Genomic DNA, 15,903 nt, shown 5'->3' on the forward strand with positions numbered 1-15,903 from the left:
ACGAAATTGTCAAAACGCGAAAAAAACTTGTCTTTATCAGAGACAAGTTTACTTGTCTCTGTCTTTATCTATGACGCGAACTTTAAAGTCAAAATCGAATTCCTAATTTCAGATTTGCATGTGTGTTTTTATGGAAGTGTATTGAAGCTTCAAGTTTACTGTAGATGTGCGGTTTGTTTTTCAAATGCCATTTACTTAGAACTGTCTAGAGCTAGTTTACTTTCAGCATAGAGAAATAAATACATTTCCTAACCGCAATATCGGTTATCAACATGAGAAAGTCTGGAAATCAAAATGGGAAATCATCATCCTCATATGGAAGAGAACTTGGTAAGTAATGCCTTGTGGTTTTCCTGAAATTTCAGTGAATAGCAATAGATTAATTTTAGACCTAATTGGTGTCGCACAGAAAAACATGGATTTGGCCAAAGATAATGTGAAGTTGAGGGCCCAAAACGCGCAATTAACATCCGAATTAGTGTGTATTAAAAATCAGCAATTCCAAGTGCAGGTAAAACATCCATCCACCTTGCCCTAATCAGGGTTGGTTTGATTTTTTTCAAGGGATTTCAATCATGATTTGAGTCATCTGACTTTTTTGGGAAAAAATTACGATTTAAATCAAAGTTCATTTTTTCAAGAAACTTTATATTTCCACTCAAAAAATATAAAACAGAACACAAATAACTCTAAGAAATGAAAATCAAAATAGAAAACGGTACATGTGAACTTAAAAATTAAACGGTATTAATGSTAAACTCAATAATACTAAAACGGAAATCACTTCTCTTTCTCTTCATTTTCGTTATAAAGTCTGAAGAGGAACACTAATTTCCCTCCTTTTTCGATTCCCAATCTGTTCCTGATATCCGAATGAACAAATCCGAATGTGCTGAACATCCTTTCGACAGACGCAAAAGATGCAGTGGCACAAAGAAACTGTTTTATAGTGGGCAAGTGTTTTGCAATTTCCGGTTCATCTCTCTGTTCACCACCACTGAAGTCCGTTCATATTTTTCAGCACATCAGAAAACATAATTTTTTTGAAAGGACTTTAATAACTAGTGGCAACAATCCCGAGTTTCCATGAAGCTCACTGATAGTCTCCAAAGCCAGATTCTTCTCTTCAGAAGTTTAAGCGTAGTTTTGTTTCTCCGGGCTTAACATGTAAGCAATAAAGTGATAAGGTGTAAGAGCTTGTTTATAGCGATGTTGAAACTTCTGTAGTTTCTCTAACGATAAATTTTGAGATTCTTCAAACTTATCTAACAAAAGTTTCCACTGCTCTACGGCATCAGAGCCGTAGATATTGTGGCATTTTTCTTCTGGAGTATATCTAGAGCAACAGCAATATGCTTCAGAAGGCTCAGGTACTCTTGTGCTGCATGCTTCAGTCCTATGTTTGAGACTTTTTTGAAGATGGCAGAATCGATATCAGACTATGAACGCTTTCACGGCCGGTTAAATCACATTTAGGAATGTTTTCCGGGCTTTGAAGCCGTGATCTATGGGAATTTCTTCCTGAATTGATTCAGTTGGCTCAATGCTTTGCAAGTGGGCTCCTTTGGAGTTTTGGTCAGTTGTGGACACTTTTAGTTTCCGGAATACATTACACCCATTACTGCTTGCCCCTGATATTGGTCTAGGGTTAAACATGCGGTTCAGTTTGAACTTTCTCTTATTTTAGCTTCTACCTCTTTAGTAGAACAGACAAAAATAAAACATTCTTAGAGAATAAAAGCACTCGAAACATACCACCAAAAAGGTATAATAATTACTTTCATATTGATTGCATATTACAGAATCTCAAGTTTCGATGGACTAACAATTTTTACATTTTTGCCTCTCGCTTATCGGTCAAGGCTTAAATGATAAAACTGAACTGTAAAAGATGGTTCGTGAGGTGGGCCCTATCTAGTACCTACTTTAAATTATCTTTCGAAAAGATTGCAATAATTCTAGTCATTCAGTTATATTCATATTTGGAGCTCACTAAATAGGCAAAATGCGTTGTTTAGGTCATCAAATAACTATCGGCACGCTGAATTTTAACATGTTAATTCCCTAGCCAGCTATGGATACTCGTTTTGGAGATATACATTTTAAAAGCGGTTCGTGTCGTTCGCGTTCGCTGGCTTTGTTAAAAAAATATACGGTTAATTTTGTTTGTTTGTTGTTTCCGTTCAAAATATTAAATGGAAATAAAAGTAGCTAAAATAATGTTACTTGCCAGAAATCGCACCAAGTTTTTTTCCAGCGTAAGGAAGCTGAATTGAAGAAGAATATCAAAAGCCAAATGCCCCATTTCGCATTAATGGTTACTTACCTAATGGAATATTGCGAATCAGATGTGACTGTCCCTAATAAAATATTTCGTTCTCGTAAGTAACTAACGTTTTCATAATTTCCGAATTAACTTATTGGATTTTAGGAGTATCTTCCAAACAAAATAATTCGACTCAACGTGTGGGACCTCATATGGTCAACGGAATCGTTTTGAATGCGAGTCCGAAGATTTCGTTGACCAGAATGAATCCTGTTTGTTCAAGTGCGGGTTTGTCAAGCACTAGCACGAACAGTATTGAACCGGCACATTCTGAGTCTGCAAGTTTAAGCAGTGCCAACTCTGATTCTTCTGAACACAATGTTAGTGATTAATAAATGAATATATTTTGCGTTTTATTGTATTAGTAGCAGTAAGTGAAAATATTATTCATTGTCTATTTTTTTATTGCGTTATTGTCAGTAAGAGCCCTTTATTTGGCTTCAAATTAGAATATTTAAATTGTTTTGTTTTAGGTGCGAGATGAAGATTTCATATTCAGAACCCATCGGAATCCGTTTGGGACCAGTTCAGATGGTATGTTGATTAACCGCCATCAATATTTTAAAAACCATCAATATTTTATTTTTGTTGTGTTTTTTAGAAGAAATGGAAGTAGAAATCCCAAGTGAAAGCGAAACGTTAAGTAGTGCCGCATCAAGGTATTGTTGGAATTGTTTTAACCATATAAAATGACGCTGGTGCTGGTGTTTAAGTGAAACTATTGACTAACTATTGTTTTATGAACTTTTCAGGAGCAATCTTAGTACTATTCCTGAAGGCAGTGAGCATTCAATATCCAACTGTTATGATGGGGTAAGTGTAATTATCATCAAATCAATTAAATGCCACCAAAAACGTTTTTTAATGTTATTAAATATTTATGAAATTTATTCAGCTGCACATTACGTTACCGAAAATGTCAAGTGAAGAGATGAGAAGAAACAGTTTCAAAAGTATAGATTCTTCCATGGAGGCTGAGGCAAGCAATTCTTGTCTTAGTTTCGAAGCAAGCGCAATTGAACATCCGGGTGTTCAAGACACAAGAGAAAGCAGGAAAACGCGAAACATGACGTTCTCGCCCGATTTCAATTCTAGACGGGTTGTGAACGAAAATTCTACATTGAAAGAGGTGATTGAAATTATATTTGATTAATAAATTTCCATTTCTTAGTGACTATTGATTATAATTTTCTATATATTTTTCGAAGATGCAACCTATAGAGCCCGCCAGGACTAACCATTCTCAAAACTCCCAGGTGAACTTTTAACTTAGCATTCCCAAATAATAACAATTAATTAAAAAAAATTGTAGATGGAATCTATAGACTCTGTCGCGACAAACTGTTCTTCAGGCTCCCAGGTAAACGATTAAAATTATACCATTTACACGTTTGATTCCAACTTTGTGCGGAAAATAAAGTTTCCTTTTTCTAGTTTTAAAAAATTAGTAGATGCTTGGTAGCATGTTTTTCGCACCTATTAAAGAATTGGGGCGTTACTTAACTGATATGATTTAAGGGGCAACTTAATCTAGATTCTAGATCCTGATTTTAGAATTAAGATTCTTCTTCAATTTTTCAGGACATGTCTACGTTCGCTTGCTTACCAACCCCTTCGATGTCCGCTCTAGGAGACATTGACGGAAACTATTCTCGGCTAGATATTCTATTCGAGTTAGTACAATTTATGTATTTATTTTAACTGCTTGATTTTTATATTATTTTTTGGAAGTTCGGCAATGACATCGACTCCAACAATAGCCAATAATCACACAAACGAGCATTCATCTCTTCTTTCATCAAAAGGAAAGAGTAATTCGATGCGAGGTAGCACCAAATTAGTTAACCCGAAAAGTGGAAGGTAAGTAATTATTTTGTTGATTGTAATAAGTTAAAATACTACAACTTTTTTGTTTTCCTTTTTACTTATGGCTTGATACCCAATTAATGTTTGATCCTATTCTATTCCAGGCGTCGAATACCAATAGTAGTTTTAGAGAATTTGCCACTTTCCTCAAAGCGATTGCAACTTGGCGACGATACACAAACAGAGTTAGAAAACAATAGCCTTGATACCATAAGTGGAAGTAATTCTAACTCAAACCTATCGGATAAGACTACAAAAAGTAAGAGTAAATCCACGAATAAAGGCAAGAAACGTAAACTGGTAGAGGACGGTGATGAGACAAGTCAAGTAGTACCGAAACACGACCTTCCATCAACTAGGTAAGCAAATGTTAGTCGATTCCAAAATGATTGTTGTTTAGTTCAGTTTTAATCATCTTATTCTAGTCATTGCTTGGTATGTGATATTGTGATATATTGTCTATCGATTTGTCATCGTCAGAACGTTTAAATTGATAAACAGGATTATTGAGAAAAACTTCCGTTTTGTTCGCAATGTTATTCTCTGTTTTATTAATAAATCATTTAGAAAGTAATATTATCTTTGTAATTTTCCAGCTCTTTAAGCAGGCCTCAAAGATTAGCAAAACCCACAGATCTAAAGGAGATGGGCTTGAAACAGTAAGTTTTTTTTTATCATAGTATTATATTTTAAATTCACACGTTTTTCATATTTAGTTTGTTTATGGAATAGTTTCCTTCAAAAAACCTTAATTTAAAAAGTCTTCTTTAGAAAAACAAAGCTGTACATTGTCTTTTACCTCACTTACACCATTTGCAAGTAAACTTGCTAATACTGGATTGGACAGAATTATCATTTTGCCACAAGCAGTTTTTTACATTTTAAGCGCTCGATTAAATTATATATCAAAATATAAATAGTAAAATTGATATGTAGACGTATCAAAATTAAGTTGGTCTTTAACGTATATTGTTTATTCCAGAAAATTGAGACGAACTTAGAATCTCATCTTCGTATCTGATCCTAATTGGAATAAGTATCACTTATTTTGTACACTTATTCTTGTAACATCGTGAAGTTCTCTACATATGCAAGTTTTTCTCTTTAATGCTCTTTAATAATGGTTATAAGCAGTTGACAAAATTAACAAACTCAACAAATGACAAAACTCGTGAGTTATTCGTTATTCGGATGTGAAGAACTTGAATATTAATGAATGAAAAACGGGCTCTTTTTAGTTTTTTTTGTGGAACAACTTTTTATTTCGCAATTACGGCTTCCTTATGTTTATACTTTATATTTTATATATTTAAAAATTCAAAAAATATACGTGGGAACCATTTTTCAAGAGTTGATTATTAAAAACACCAAAACTAAATTGTATATTTATTTTTGTACCTGTTATTTTGATTTATTTGAGTTATTTTTGGACTTACTATTTTTGTGTTTCTCAGATGTACATGGTTACTTTTTAGTTTGGGACACTCTAAACATGTCTCTTCAGTATAAAATTACCTAGTCGGTATGTTTTATACAAAAAGTAAACCATATAATAAATTTTTATGATTAATTAGCTGCCTTTTTCTGCAATGTTAGACCCTTTTAGTATACATGCACTTTTTTGTTAAAAATATTACCTACTATTAGAAATAATATAATAATTGTTAGCTATACCGCACTGAAATGTATATTTAATTGGTTAATTGATTACTTGTTTAGCAATATGTATGCATGCATGCATGTTGATTTTTCGATTAGGATGTATTTGATAAACTTGATCAGTACAATAAATTATTAGTAAATTGAGAGCCAACCTTTAACTTAATAAACACTGTATTGTTTCATAATGCTTGATATGTATTAATTTCCAGCTTTTTAACCACAACTATATCAAAATGTAGTTTATAATCAACTGTTTAAGAAATCACTAAATTTTAATAAGTCTGACTAATTTACGGATGAATATCAAACCGAAATAATTAGTTCTTAGTTCGAGTAATTATGGCTAATTAAACGAATAACGTACTAGGCCTAGAGGAAATCAGAGCATAAAACACGCATCACCTATTAATATAAAAATATTATTAGCTAATTAAATTCGCCAGGAAGCCATTAGCAGTAGTATATGTTGGACCTAATTGTGTGGTCGGGAATTGTAATTATGTTTTTAAATATTTTTACTTTCAGATGAATGTGATTATTTTTTATCTGCTCATTGTCTGATATGTTCATATAAGAAGGTTTCTAAAATACCACAAGGGATGCTTTTCAGTGGAACAAATCAGATTTAATTTTAAAAAGAAACTTTTTGTCTTAAAACAATGAACTTGCAAGAAATGTAATAAAAACAGAAACACACCGACAATGAGCGTTGTTGCAGTCGGATTTATTAGTTTACATGTCTACGGCAATCAGAGTGTGAACTGTTAATTTTCGAAAAACGGTCTGCATGGTAGCTTCATCTGGATTGCCTCGATCAGATCTTCATGTTCACTTGCTTTCCGCTTTGCTGGCCAATTTGTGCTTTTATTAGCCGTGCTCGCTTTTGCATTCGTAAAAAACTCGTTGCTTCGAATAATATGATGAAGCGTGTAGCACTAAACGCGATATTACGTTAAAGATTGCGCAATTATAATTTTATTGATACGTGCAGTGAAAACTAATAGTCTTGCTATTATGGTTGTATGATTTTAAAAAAGCAAAAAGCAAACGATTGAAAAGATAACAAATGTATACTTAAATGTTTTGCTTTTCATTGTCGTGGAGAGAAAAATCACATTTTAATAAATAACTTTGTTATTATTATGGGTATAACCGCACTGCCCTTTATGCTGTTGCCCTTTGTCGCATAATAAATTTTTCCTGCATGGTATGTTTAGCTTTGGCGTTTGTTTTCTTGCCTCTGTTGTTTGCTTCTTTTTTCTAGCATAATCTCCTTGTTGATTGATTTCGTCAAATGCTAGAAAATTATTGTTTATTGTAATCTAGTATAATAATTGTTTCTGGTATACCTTCAAGGTATGAATGTTCATAGGCCCATTCCCTTTGAGGAATAGCTGGTCTACAAATCTTCTCATCAATTTTCGTAAATCTAGACAAAGGGATTTTAGCTCTTCCTTCCCTAAGGTGCTGATCAACTGCTATTCTGGTTTCTCTAGGGAATTTAATCCGTTCCGCAATCAAGCTCGTTTCTGTTGCTTCAGACCATTCATAATCTGTTCATTTATAGAATACATAACATGTTTAAAACATATTTGCCAATTTACCGCTTTCATTCGGACGAGCATTAGTTGAACTTTCAAAACGCGGACAGTTGGTCCGGATTGTGTTCATCATTCCTATGTACTTGCTATTGATTTCCTTTTTATGTTGGATATGTGGCATATACTGAGGATGGCGCGGTTCAAAGCATTCACTCGCTTTTCTAGAATATCTCGAATCGGGTAATTTTGGGGTTTTCAGCACTTTATTCAGTTTTTCCACTTGTGTTTGTACAAATGTTTTTTCATTCGACTTCAACTTTAGCGCGCTATTGTTCATTTGAGTGCTGGTTTTTGAGGACTTTTGTCTAAAACGAAAATAAAGATAAATTTTTTACTGTTTAAAAATGATACAAATGTTTGGCATTTTAAGCTAATTACTTTGAATTTCTATTTMATAATGTKTTTTTTTTGGGAAATTGCAACAAGGCTTGACTCGACAGGAAATTTAATGAACTGTTTATATTTTATCCGCCTTATTTATCAAGAACCTGAAAACCTGCTCAAGTTATTTTTAAATGAACTTGTTATGCATATTATTCTAGTTGTTCGAGCTGGTAAATAATTTTCATTGTTTTTTTCTGCAATTTTATCAAATTTTYATAGGAGACCAAAGAAAAATTAAAGTAGCAAAATTTCAATTTATAATTCAATTATGGTTAAAATTATTTTTATTTAAAAATTCGGTTTGATTAAATTTGAAATTTATGTACTTGCACTCAGGTGATTTATCTTTATTAATAATAATTTCTACAATGAAGGCACAAAAATCTTATAAACAATCTGAATATCATTACTTTCATATAAAAAATATTTTCAGTTCAACTTTCTGAAAAGTGTAGTTTTAGTTACTCCGAAAAAATCAATTTTATTAAATTTTTCCTAATGGTAAGCAAGTGCACAAAGGAAAGATATTTCGACTTTATTATTATTACATATTTTAAATTAATTTTTTAATTTGCGAGTCTTCTTGGCAAGGCTCAATTAATGTGTGTAGTATTCTTATTTATATTTAATAAAATGTTTTTAGTAACTCTAGTTCTCCTACCGTCTCGGTTCCCTTTTTTCGCAACTGCGAGTTTCCAACACTTTATTAGGAATATTGGCCTCAAATTGCTTTTTTTTGCAGTTTAAAACATCTTTTGTTGGAACTTCTTCTAAAAAACTATCCGTCGAAAACTGCGACCACACATCCGCATTTCGTTCTTCTTTAATTAGGCGGAAATTTGTGGAATCGATTTTAGGGCATCTACACGATTGTGAACTTTTTTTCTTCATTTGGACGGTAGATTTAGCGGGCCATGGAAGGCCGGTAGTGCTGGTTTTTTTGTCCATTTTTTGAGGTGCACCCACATGTTCGCTTTGCTGCAAGCATAAATTCGGGTGTACTTTCGGATGGGTTGGAAACATAATTTACCTTAACTGTTGCGTTTCTGTTCTGTTGCTTCAAATTGAAACTCACACTGAAATCAGTCCGCACCACTTCATCTTTTTCAAATAATTGCTTTTTGCTGTTTTTATATTTTCGTCTGCCCTTATTTGGAAACGTTTTGCTTTCGTGCATTTCGTCGGAATCGAGATTTTGAAGCAAGCTTTTCATCAGCTTATGCCTTGGAATGTTCTTGCCCAATTGGCACGTTTTGCTGTTTCTGTAAATAGTCTGAATTGAACTGTTTTGACTCATTGGAGTTTCCAATTGATTAGCCGGTGTGATTTTGCGAAAAGTTTCAATAATCCGCTTTCCCGGAGTTGATCCTAATTGTTTCCCAGTATTTTTCGATGGCATTGACTTGTTGGTTTTAAGTTCTCTGGAACAGGAAACCGATTAAAGCATTAAGGAAATGACGAGATAAACTATCGATTTTACAGGCACGTTTCAGTTCGATTTCTGCAGCAGCTTTTGCAAGCTTCTTCTGGATATGCTTTAATCTTTTCTTCGATTCCGTACAATTCTTTAGGCTTTTTTAGGTCGAACGGTGGCCTGTTGCTGAATTTATTCACCATCAATCTGCGTTCAAAGTTTCGGTCTCTGTGCATAGCCTGGATACCGCAAAATTTTTGATTTTCTGTGGTTAATAAAGCAATACATTAGTGAACTATTTGAGGCACTGACAGAATCAACGTTTAAACATTTTTTGACGCACCACAAATCGGTTTAGTGTTAGTCACTTAAACCACAAAATACAGACTTTTGTGGTCCACTGAAGATACATCGCTTTGTATGCAGATGAAACTGTAATTTATATTGTGCTCCAAATTTTCCCTAATAAATAAGACGAAAACGCCGAAATTAATATGCCTGTTTGCATTAATCATACACCAAAGCATAAATCGCTGTTGCTACAGGTTGATTTTACAATGCTATCATTGACCTTAAAATTATGAATTTTATTCGGTCAGAGAATTGGTCAGCAGAACTAATTGCCGGTTTGTAGGCTTAATTAATTGGGATTTGGGCAAAACAGAATCAAATCTCTAGTCTTGAATATTTGTGATGGTTCGCAAGTAAATGTGAGTGAGTAAATTCGTCCATCTAAATTTGTTGATTCGTATAAAAAATCCTCTTTTATGGAAAAACTAAATTAGATAATTTAGTTTTTTTTAATGAATTATAAATGAACCTCTTTTAAAACATTGAAAATAATTCAAAATCAGCAACTCAAAGTAGGTATGAATAAGGATTACGAGTTTCGTTCAGTTTTTTGAAGGCTCTTTTTCATTTACATGTATTTAGTGATTTTGTAATTAATTATATTTAAAAACATCTGATTGCACTCGTGACTCTTTAGTTTTTTTTATATTGTCATTATAAATAATTTTAATTTAAATAGGATTCTGAATTTCTTACGCAGGCAACTTGTGTGTTACAAAACATATATGCCTTGATTCATTTTTTCAATTAGTTTTTTCATCCTTTTTAACCGATTGGAATTCGACGAACACCTGATAAATTTGCGAAAACTGGTTAAAAACAACAATAATACGAAACAGATATGTTTTATATATAATTACGTTTTTAAATCGATACCGTAGTTTACTGGGCAATTTTTGCTTAAATTCACTTTTTAATTCTAATCTTTGTTCATTTCGACTCATCGTAAATTCGTTTTACCATTTATTTTTGCTTAAAATTTGAGTGTTGCATATGTTCGTTTTTATTTTTTATTACTGTTTCATTGGACATATTTTTATTTTCAATTCAATTTAAATCGATTCTTGTGAATAGAATATCAAATTGTATTTCACTTGAAATTTGTTTGATTATGATTCCTGACAAATTAATACATTTTTCGGAATTTTCAGTAATTGCATGGGTTTTGTATTAATTCTAGATTTAAGGAGTGAAAGTTTAGCAGAGAAAATTAGATTCAATTTGTTTATTTTCTATATGGTGCATTCGTCTTCAACTTAAGAAAAAACTTGGTTATATGAAACCGAGAACGGAATCAAAACTGTCCTTGGACGTTGGAAAAATTGAAAATTAGAGCATTTAATAAAAGATAGTTAATAATTGATCATAAAAATAGGAAGACAGCCAAAAAGTTCACCAGAAGAATAACTTAATAAAGAAAATAATCGGGATTAATACATGAAACGACGAAAATTACTCTAAATAACTCACCTAAATCAACTTATCAAAACTAGACTTTTGAAAACCCATTTCCCTCTTAAACAGTAACGATTTTACATTTGCTAGTCAGGTCAACAGTCACTTTGTCAACTGTATGTGTCATTTATATATTACTTTTTAGAAATCACCTGTTCTATTTTGATATTTACTAAATAGGGTGATTAAATTATTGATCAGTTAAATCAGGAAAACGAGAGGCGAAAAAACTTCAAAACATGAGTAGAGAAGTCCATATAAACATGCCTGCAAACATTTACTTTTCCATATACGGCGAGTCGAAAATTTAAAAAAAAGTTTTGTATTTCCTTTCTAACTTTTACAGTTTTTATGATATTTGCCTCAACTCTGGGATTTGAATATTTCAGTGTCAAGCGGTTCCAGGAATGTACAGGGATCATGGTTTTTTATCTTGCACCACTGAACTGAACGATATTTTTTAAATTAATTGTAGGATATAAAAGAATTCTTGTCTTGTGGGTTTTTTTCGAATCGCTCACTGTTTTTGAGTTATTTCTGTGAATTGAGTATCTTTTGATTTATCTATCTATATAATAGTAGAAATAAAATATAAAAACTGTGTCGCCGGAAAACGCATTTGAGTGACCATTTGCAGTAATAATTTCGAAATCGTGTCAAAAACCTCCAAAAAACATCTCAAAAGTCTCACAAATGTGACGTTGAAGCAACGAATATAGAAACTACGTTTACAAAACATGATTTAAACATCATTTTATAAACGATTTAAATGTTGAGTTGAGAAATATTTTCAAAAATTGCCAGTTGAAAAGGAGCGCTTTAAAGTGAAAACGTTGCGGATTGAACTTTCAAATAAAATAGTTTTTTCAAATATTTCATGAAGCTCCTGTATATGTCTTGAAGGGACATACAAAGGGCCCAATAAAAACTGTTTTTTCTTCAATAACGTTACGCCCCTGAAAAAGGAGTAACTGGCGCCGTTCCCTCACCCTATTTGAAGCAGAAGAAGGAAGAGTCGAAGTAAAAGAGAATGTTTAGTTTTCCGGCAAACCAGACTTCCCAGACGGTGTTAAGTTCTGTTAAGTTCTTCATTCGTGTTCGGTACGCGTTCGTTTTCAGTCAATATTGGGATTTCGGGCGATTCGCCGTAGTAGTTGCGACTTCGTCTGGTATCGAACCGTTTTGCCGGCACACACGGGGTGTTGTTTCCTGGTTTAGGGGTGGATTTGTCCAAGTTGATTCTCAGTTGAATAGTGAAAGGAGATATTTAAGATTCAGGTAAGTTTTTTCAAGATTTTTTCCGTGTTAGTTGCCAATGCATAAGTGTCTTAGGACAACTTGGCCACTTGGCTAACAGTGAGAATAAATATGCGACTACGGATATACAGAATTTTTCATAAATCGCCATTTACACTCGAAAATTGCCTGATTCGAAGTAAAAAAATCGCTCAAATATTAAGCATGTTTGGAATATTTTCACCAAAAAATCTTTATTTTGTGTGGAATTTTAAATCTCGTTAACAAATTTTGGCAGGTTTGAAAGTATCTCCAGTTTAATTCATTTAATTTTAGTTTCTTAAATTTGTAATTTAATAGTTGTTTTAATTTTCGGCCAATTAACAATACTAACTAATCAGCTTCTTGAAACAATCCCAATAAATTAGTTAATTTAAATAACCCGTTAGAGCCTTATTGGCAGGTAGCGACTAATCAGTATTTAGGATCATCATGGGGTCATTAAATTAAATACACACTAATTACATCCAAAGAACGGTAAACATAGTTTGAGAGTAAACGACCTGGTCTGAATTCCCATTCTTTACATTCGAAATAAGCAGCAGTTTTTTTAGTTGCGAATTTGATGTGGACAAAAATACCCAACTTCGACTGGAGTGAGTTTTGTATGTTTGAAAATTGATAAAAGTTCACTTTTGTAGATATAGTTAATTAAAAATTGTTAAGACATTTTTCGAAATAAAAGCTGCTGCATTAAGGAAAAATGTCATTAGAAAACGTATCAATGAACGTGTTTTCAAATGCTCACTATCTGCTGAAACGTTAAAAGAAAATACAATCAAAACAAGCAAAAACATCGAACCAAGAGATGTTTTCGATCAAAACAGACGACCTTATTAAACTATTACTTTGGATTAAAAAGAAAAAATGAAACTATACTCGTGTTAAAGTCAGTGTGAAGAAGGAATAAAAAATCGAAAAAGTTTTATTTCTAAACTGCGGAGTTTTTCACGTTTTTAGACCGTCGCTTACTGACGTTTCGCAAGCTCGAGCGGCTTACGAAAACGACCTAAAAGCCCGAAAAACTCACCAGATTCAAACAATGGCTGTAAACGACCGCATTCAATTTATTTATATTTCCATTTATGTTCTTCTTGAATTTGGTGCTTTTATTTTATTTACACTATTAAATTATGAATTAAACATTGTTTTACGATTGAGCAAAGTGCGAAAAAATTTAGATTGCAGAACTTTTTCACACTGACTAATTTTTTTCTAGTATTATACAGTATACATTTTACGACATCGTTTTTTTCAACTTAACATCTTTATAGCATCCTCTATTGCCTGCCGAGGGACTATAAAATACAACTGCAGAAAAACCACCGTTTTCTTACTAGGTTGAAACCTTTGTTCTTTGCATGTCCAGGAAGTCATATGCTGAAATCTGCTTTTATTAACACCATTAAACAGAGACCAATTCGATGTAAAACTGACACGAATAACCGCTGTGAAAGAAGCGCAACTTTTATGGATTCCAGCTAAATCTTTAGTCATTCGGAAAAAACATTGCTGAGTTACTGTTGCGTATTATTAGAACTACTTTTCAGTTCACGAAAGCAATTTTACGTTGTAAATGAATGGAAATGAGGAATCAATGAAAAACATTGAAAAAATCTTCTAAATCTACTTTTTTCAGTCTAAAGAGATTGCAACATAAGCAATTGAAAAAGCCCCAGTATAAAAAAGCGTCAAAAAGTTGCTCATTTGATCAACCTATTGACCTATTGAAAAAAAAGTCGATTTAATGATTTTACTTTTACTAACTCGAAACTCATAGACCTGAAAAACTAATCTCACTCCCTGATTTAAGTAATAAAAGTTTTCTTTATTTTTATTTCTTCTTTGTGATGCCTTTGCTTCAACTGCTGTTTGAAAGAATCATCGTGTGAAAGAAAAAATGTAAATAATATGGAAATAATGCAAAAACAAGATTTAATAAAGAAAAGTGCGTTTTGAGATTGAGACACGTTTCTCAGAATGACCCAAGCTTAAGTATGTAGTACGCGCATCGAGTATTAAATAGCATTCTGATATTTTTAGACCTCTCAGACTCATGTCCTTGAACTTGCCTACCAACTTCGAATGTGAGGACATTTTCCATTCTCACGTCTTTGTTTGGTGCATATTTTTAGATAACCGAGACTCCAATTAATAAATAACGACGGGAAAAATGCAAAATTAACCATTTTCTTGAAGAATATCCACTTTTTGCATAGTGTCTATACGTTCTTTTAAAAAACAGTTCTATTTAACAGATTAATAAAGTTACCCTTTCATACGGCATTAACTGTAAAACTTAATAAATTTTAACTGTGAGTAAATCTATGCWCAATGTTTTTCGAGTCTATTTAATAAGCATCTGCGATCTCATTTAGTCGSAAAACAATATTTTGCAATAAAAGAGTAAACAACTACTTTAAGGACTGTTTTACTTACCCATAAAAATCTGGTGAATTTCTGGTGAGTACTGAAAACGGATGCAGATATTACCAACCGAAACGTTGCGATAAAATATCTTTGTTTCAACTCTATTCAATTTCAATGTTGTCTTTATATTTACTTAGTGAAGGTGTTTATTTCTTTACGTGTTTTCATCAGAGATGCAGTAAGACCAGAAACTTGAAAGTCACCACGCATAAAGATGTGCTTATTTCATTCCGACTAAAGGCTCTTGTGTTATCCAGTTACTTTTTATCATACTTTTTTCCAAGTTGATAGCATCAGTGTCTATTGTCTTCCAACGAGCGTCGTTTTAACAATAAAGAACAAGCGAGTAAAATGGTTTTCTTCGTATCAGAAACCTTTGTTCTGTGCAATTTCCGAAAGTCATGTGCTGAAATTTGCTTTTATTAGCACCGTTAAACAAACACATTTCGATGAATAAACGGACAACAATAACCATTGTGACAGAAGCGCAACTTTCGTGGGTTCCTGCTAGATGTTCTAGTCATTCGGAAAAATTTGCTTGGTCACTTTTTCCACTTGCATATACAGCAAGTCGTTTAAATGGTTTTTAAGGTGAATTCCTGCATCAAATCACCTAATCCATTGGCAATGTGGGTGCATTTCTGATCTAAAACCCACCATTTTACTTGGGGGTTATTCAACATCAAAAGCTTTAACAATAAATAAATGATGCAACGAAAAGTGCTGGAAAACCCAAACCGAGCCTTCATTCTAAGCCCAACTAACCATAACTATACAATTAATCGATTTTTTAGTTTTTATCGGGATTTTATTGTATGCGGGATTAGGCGGCTTTCGCCAATTACGAAATAAAGTGCATATTGGATTATTATGCTGTAAATTAAGTACCTACATCCATTTATTTTACGATTTTCGAATTGCAGATATTCAGCCTTATCAGCCTGATTCAACCCACGAGTATTTTATAACTATTCTACTCTTAATATTGGGCTTGGGGGGTAAGATTGATAAGATAGTCTGAGTCTTCATTACCATATATTCCGGAAATTAACACAAAAATAAAAAATATATTCAAACCACATAATATCAACATAGCAGAAAAAACTAAAAACACCTTA

At 32.7% G+C, this 15,903-nt stretch overlaps 3 protein-coding genes across 8 annotated transcripts in view; 2 read left to right on the top strand and 1 right to left on the bottom strand.

Moving 5' to 3' along the window:
- Nucleotides 1-10: 10 nt before the first annotated feature.
- LOC109544532 lies at nucleotides 11-6,000 on the top strand. 5 transcript variants are annotated; one of them, XM_019914779.2, is made up of 16 exons: nucleotides 11-171; nucleotides 227-330; nucleotides 390-511; nucleotides 2,258-2,381; nucleotides 2,432-2,646; nucleotides 2,800-2,860; nucleotides 2,928-2,985; nucleotides 3,079-3,139; nucleotides 3,222-3,455; nucleotides 3,535-3,582; nucleotides 3,639-3,686; nucleotides 3,908-3,999; nucleotides 4,058-4,186; nucleotides 4,297-4,551; nucleotides 4,789-4,851; nucleotides 5,175-6,000. In XM_019914779.2, the coding sequence occupies exons 2-16, from the start codon at nucleotides 273-275 to the stop codon at nucleotides 5,191-5,193; spliced, it is 1,587 nt and encodes a 528-aa protein (XP_019770338.2). In that variant the 5' UTR covers nucleotides 11-171; nucleotides 227-272; the 3' UTR covers nucleotides 5,194-6,000. The 5 variants fall into 5 exon arrangements, with proteins under 5 accessions (XP_019770338.2, XP_048520110.1, XP_019770339.2 ...); XM_048664153.1 differs by having other exon boundaries at nucleotides 2,931-2,985; XM_019914780.2 differs by having other exon boundaries at nucleotides 11-166.
- Nucleotides 6,001-6,905: 905 nt separating this feature from the next.
- LOC109544534 lies at nucleotides 6,906-11,187 on the bottom strand. Of its 2 annotated transcripts, none has more exons than XM_048664157.1 (7): nucleotides 11,075-11,187; nucleotides 9,320-9,518; nucleotides 8,876-9,260; nucleotides 8,501-8,817; nucleotides 7,459-7,760; nucleotides 7,204-7,407; nucleotides 6,906-7,151 (listed from the first exon to the last, which is right to left on the bottom strand). In XM_048664157.1, exons 2-7 carry the CDS (start codon nucleotides 9,487-9,489, stop codon nucleotides 6,973-6,975), a joined length of 1,557 nt encoding a protein of 518 aa, XP_048520114.1. In that variant the 5' UTR covers nucleotides 9,490-9,518; nucleotides 11,075-11,187; the 3' UTR covers nucleotides 6,906-6,972. The 2 variants fall into 2 exon arrangements, with proteins under 2 accessions (XP_048520114.1, XP_019770342.2); XM_019914783.2 differs by having other exon boundaries at nucleotides 8,870-9,260.
- A 909-nt stretch (nucleotides 11,188-12,096) lies between these two features.
- Nucleotides 12,097-15,903, top strand: part of LOC109544535 (protein singed) — a 26,459-nt gene continuing 22,652 nt past the window's right edge. Inside the window, exon 1 of the mRNA XM_019914785.2 lies at nucleotides 12,097-12,337. The gene's annotated coding sequence lies outside the window, so the exon portion shown is untranslated. The remainder of the gene's footprint in view (nucleotides 12,338-15,903) is intronic.

The sequence above is a fragment of the Dendroctonus ponderosae genome, unplaced genomic scaffold (genome assembly GCF_020466585.1).
Source record: "Dendroctonus ponderosae isolate FM_Combo_2020 unplaced genomic scaffold, Dpon_F_20191213v2 Dpon_F_20191213_2, whole genome shotgun sequence".
Lineage (NCBI taxonomy): Eukaryota > Metazoa > Arthropoda > Insecta > Coleoptera > Curculionidae > Dendroctonus > Dendroctonus ponderosae.

Coding starts and splice junctions, on each gene's coding strand:
- LOC109544532 (XM_019914779.2), top strand. CDS start 273: ATGAGAAAGTCTGGAAATCAAAATGGGAAATCATCATCCTCATATGGA. Junction 3,140..3,221: donor TATCCAACTGTTATGATGGG/GTAAGTGTAATT, acceptor AAATTTATTCAG/CTGCACATTACGTTACCGAA. Junction 4,000..4,057: donor CGGCTAGATATTCTATTCGA/GTTAGTACAATT, acceptor ATTTTTTGGAAG/TTCGGCAATGACATCGACTC.
- LOC109544534 (XM_019914783.2), bottom strand. CDS start 9,489: ATGCACAGAGACCGAAACTTTGAACGCAGATTGATGGTGAATAAATTC. Junction 8,818..8,869: donor ACAGAAACGCAACAGTTAAG/GTAAATTATGTT, acceptor TTATGCTTGCAG/CAAAGCGAACATGTGGGTGC. Junction 7,408..7,458: donor TGCTCGTCCGAATGAAAGCG/GTAAATTGGCAA, acceptor ATAAATGAACAG/ATTATGAATGGTCTGAAGCA.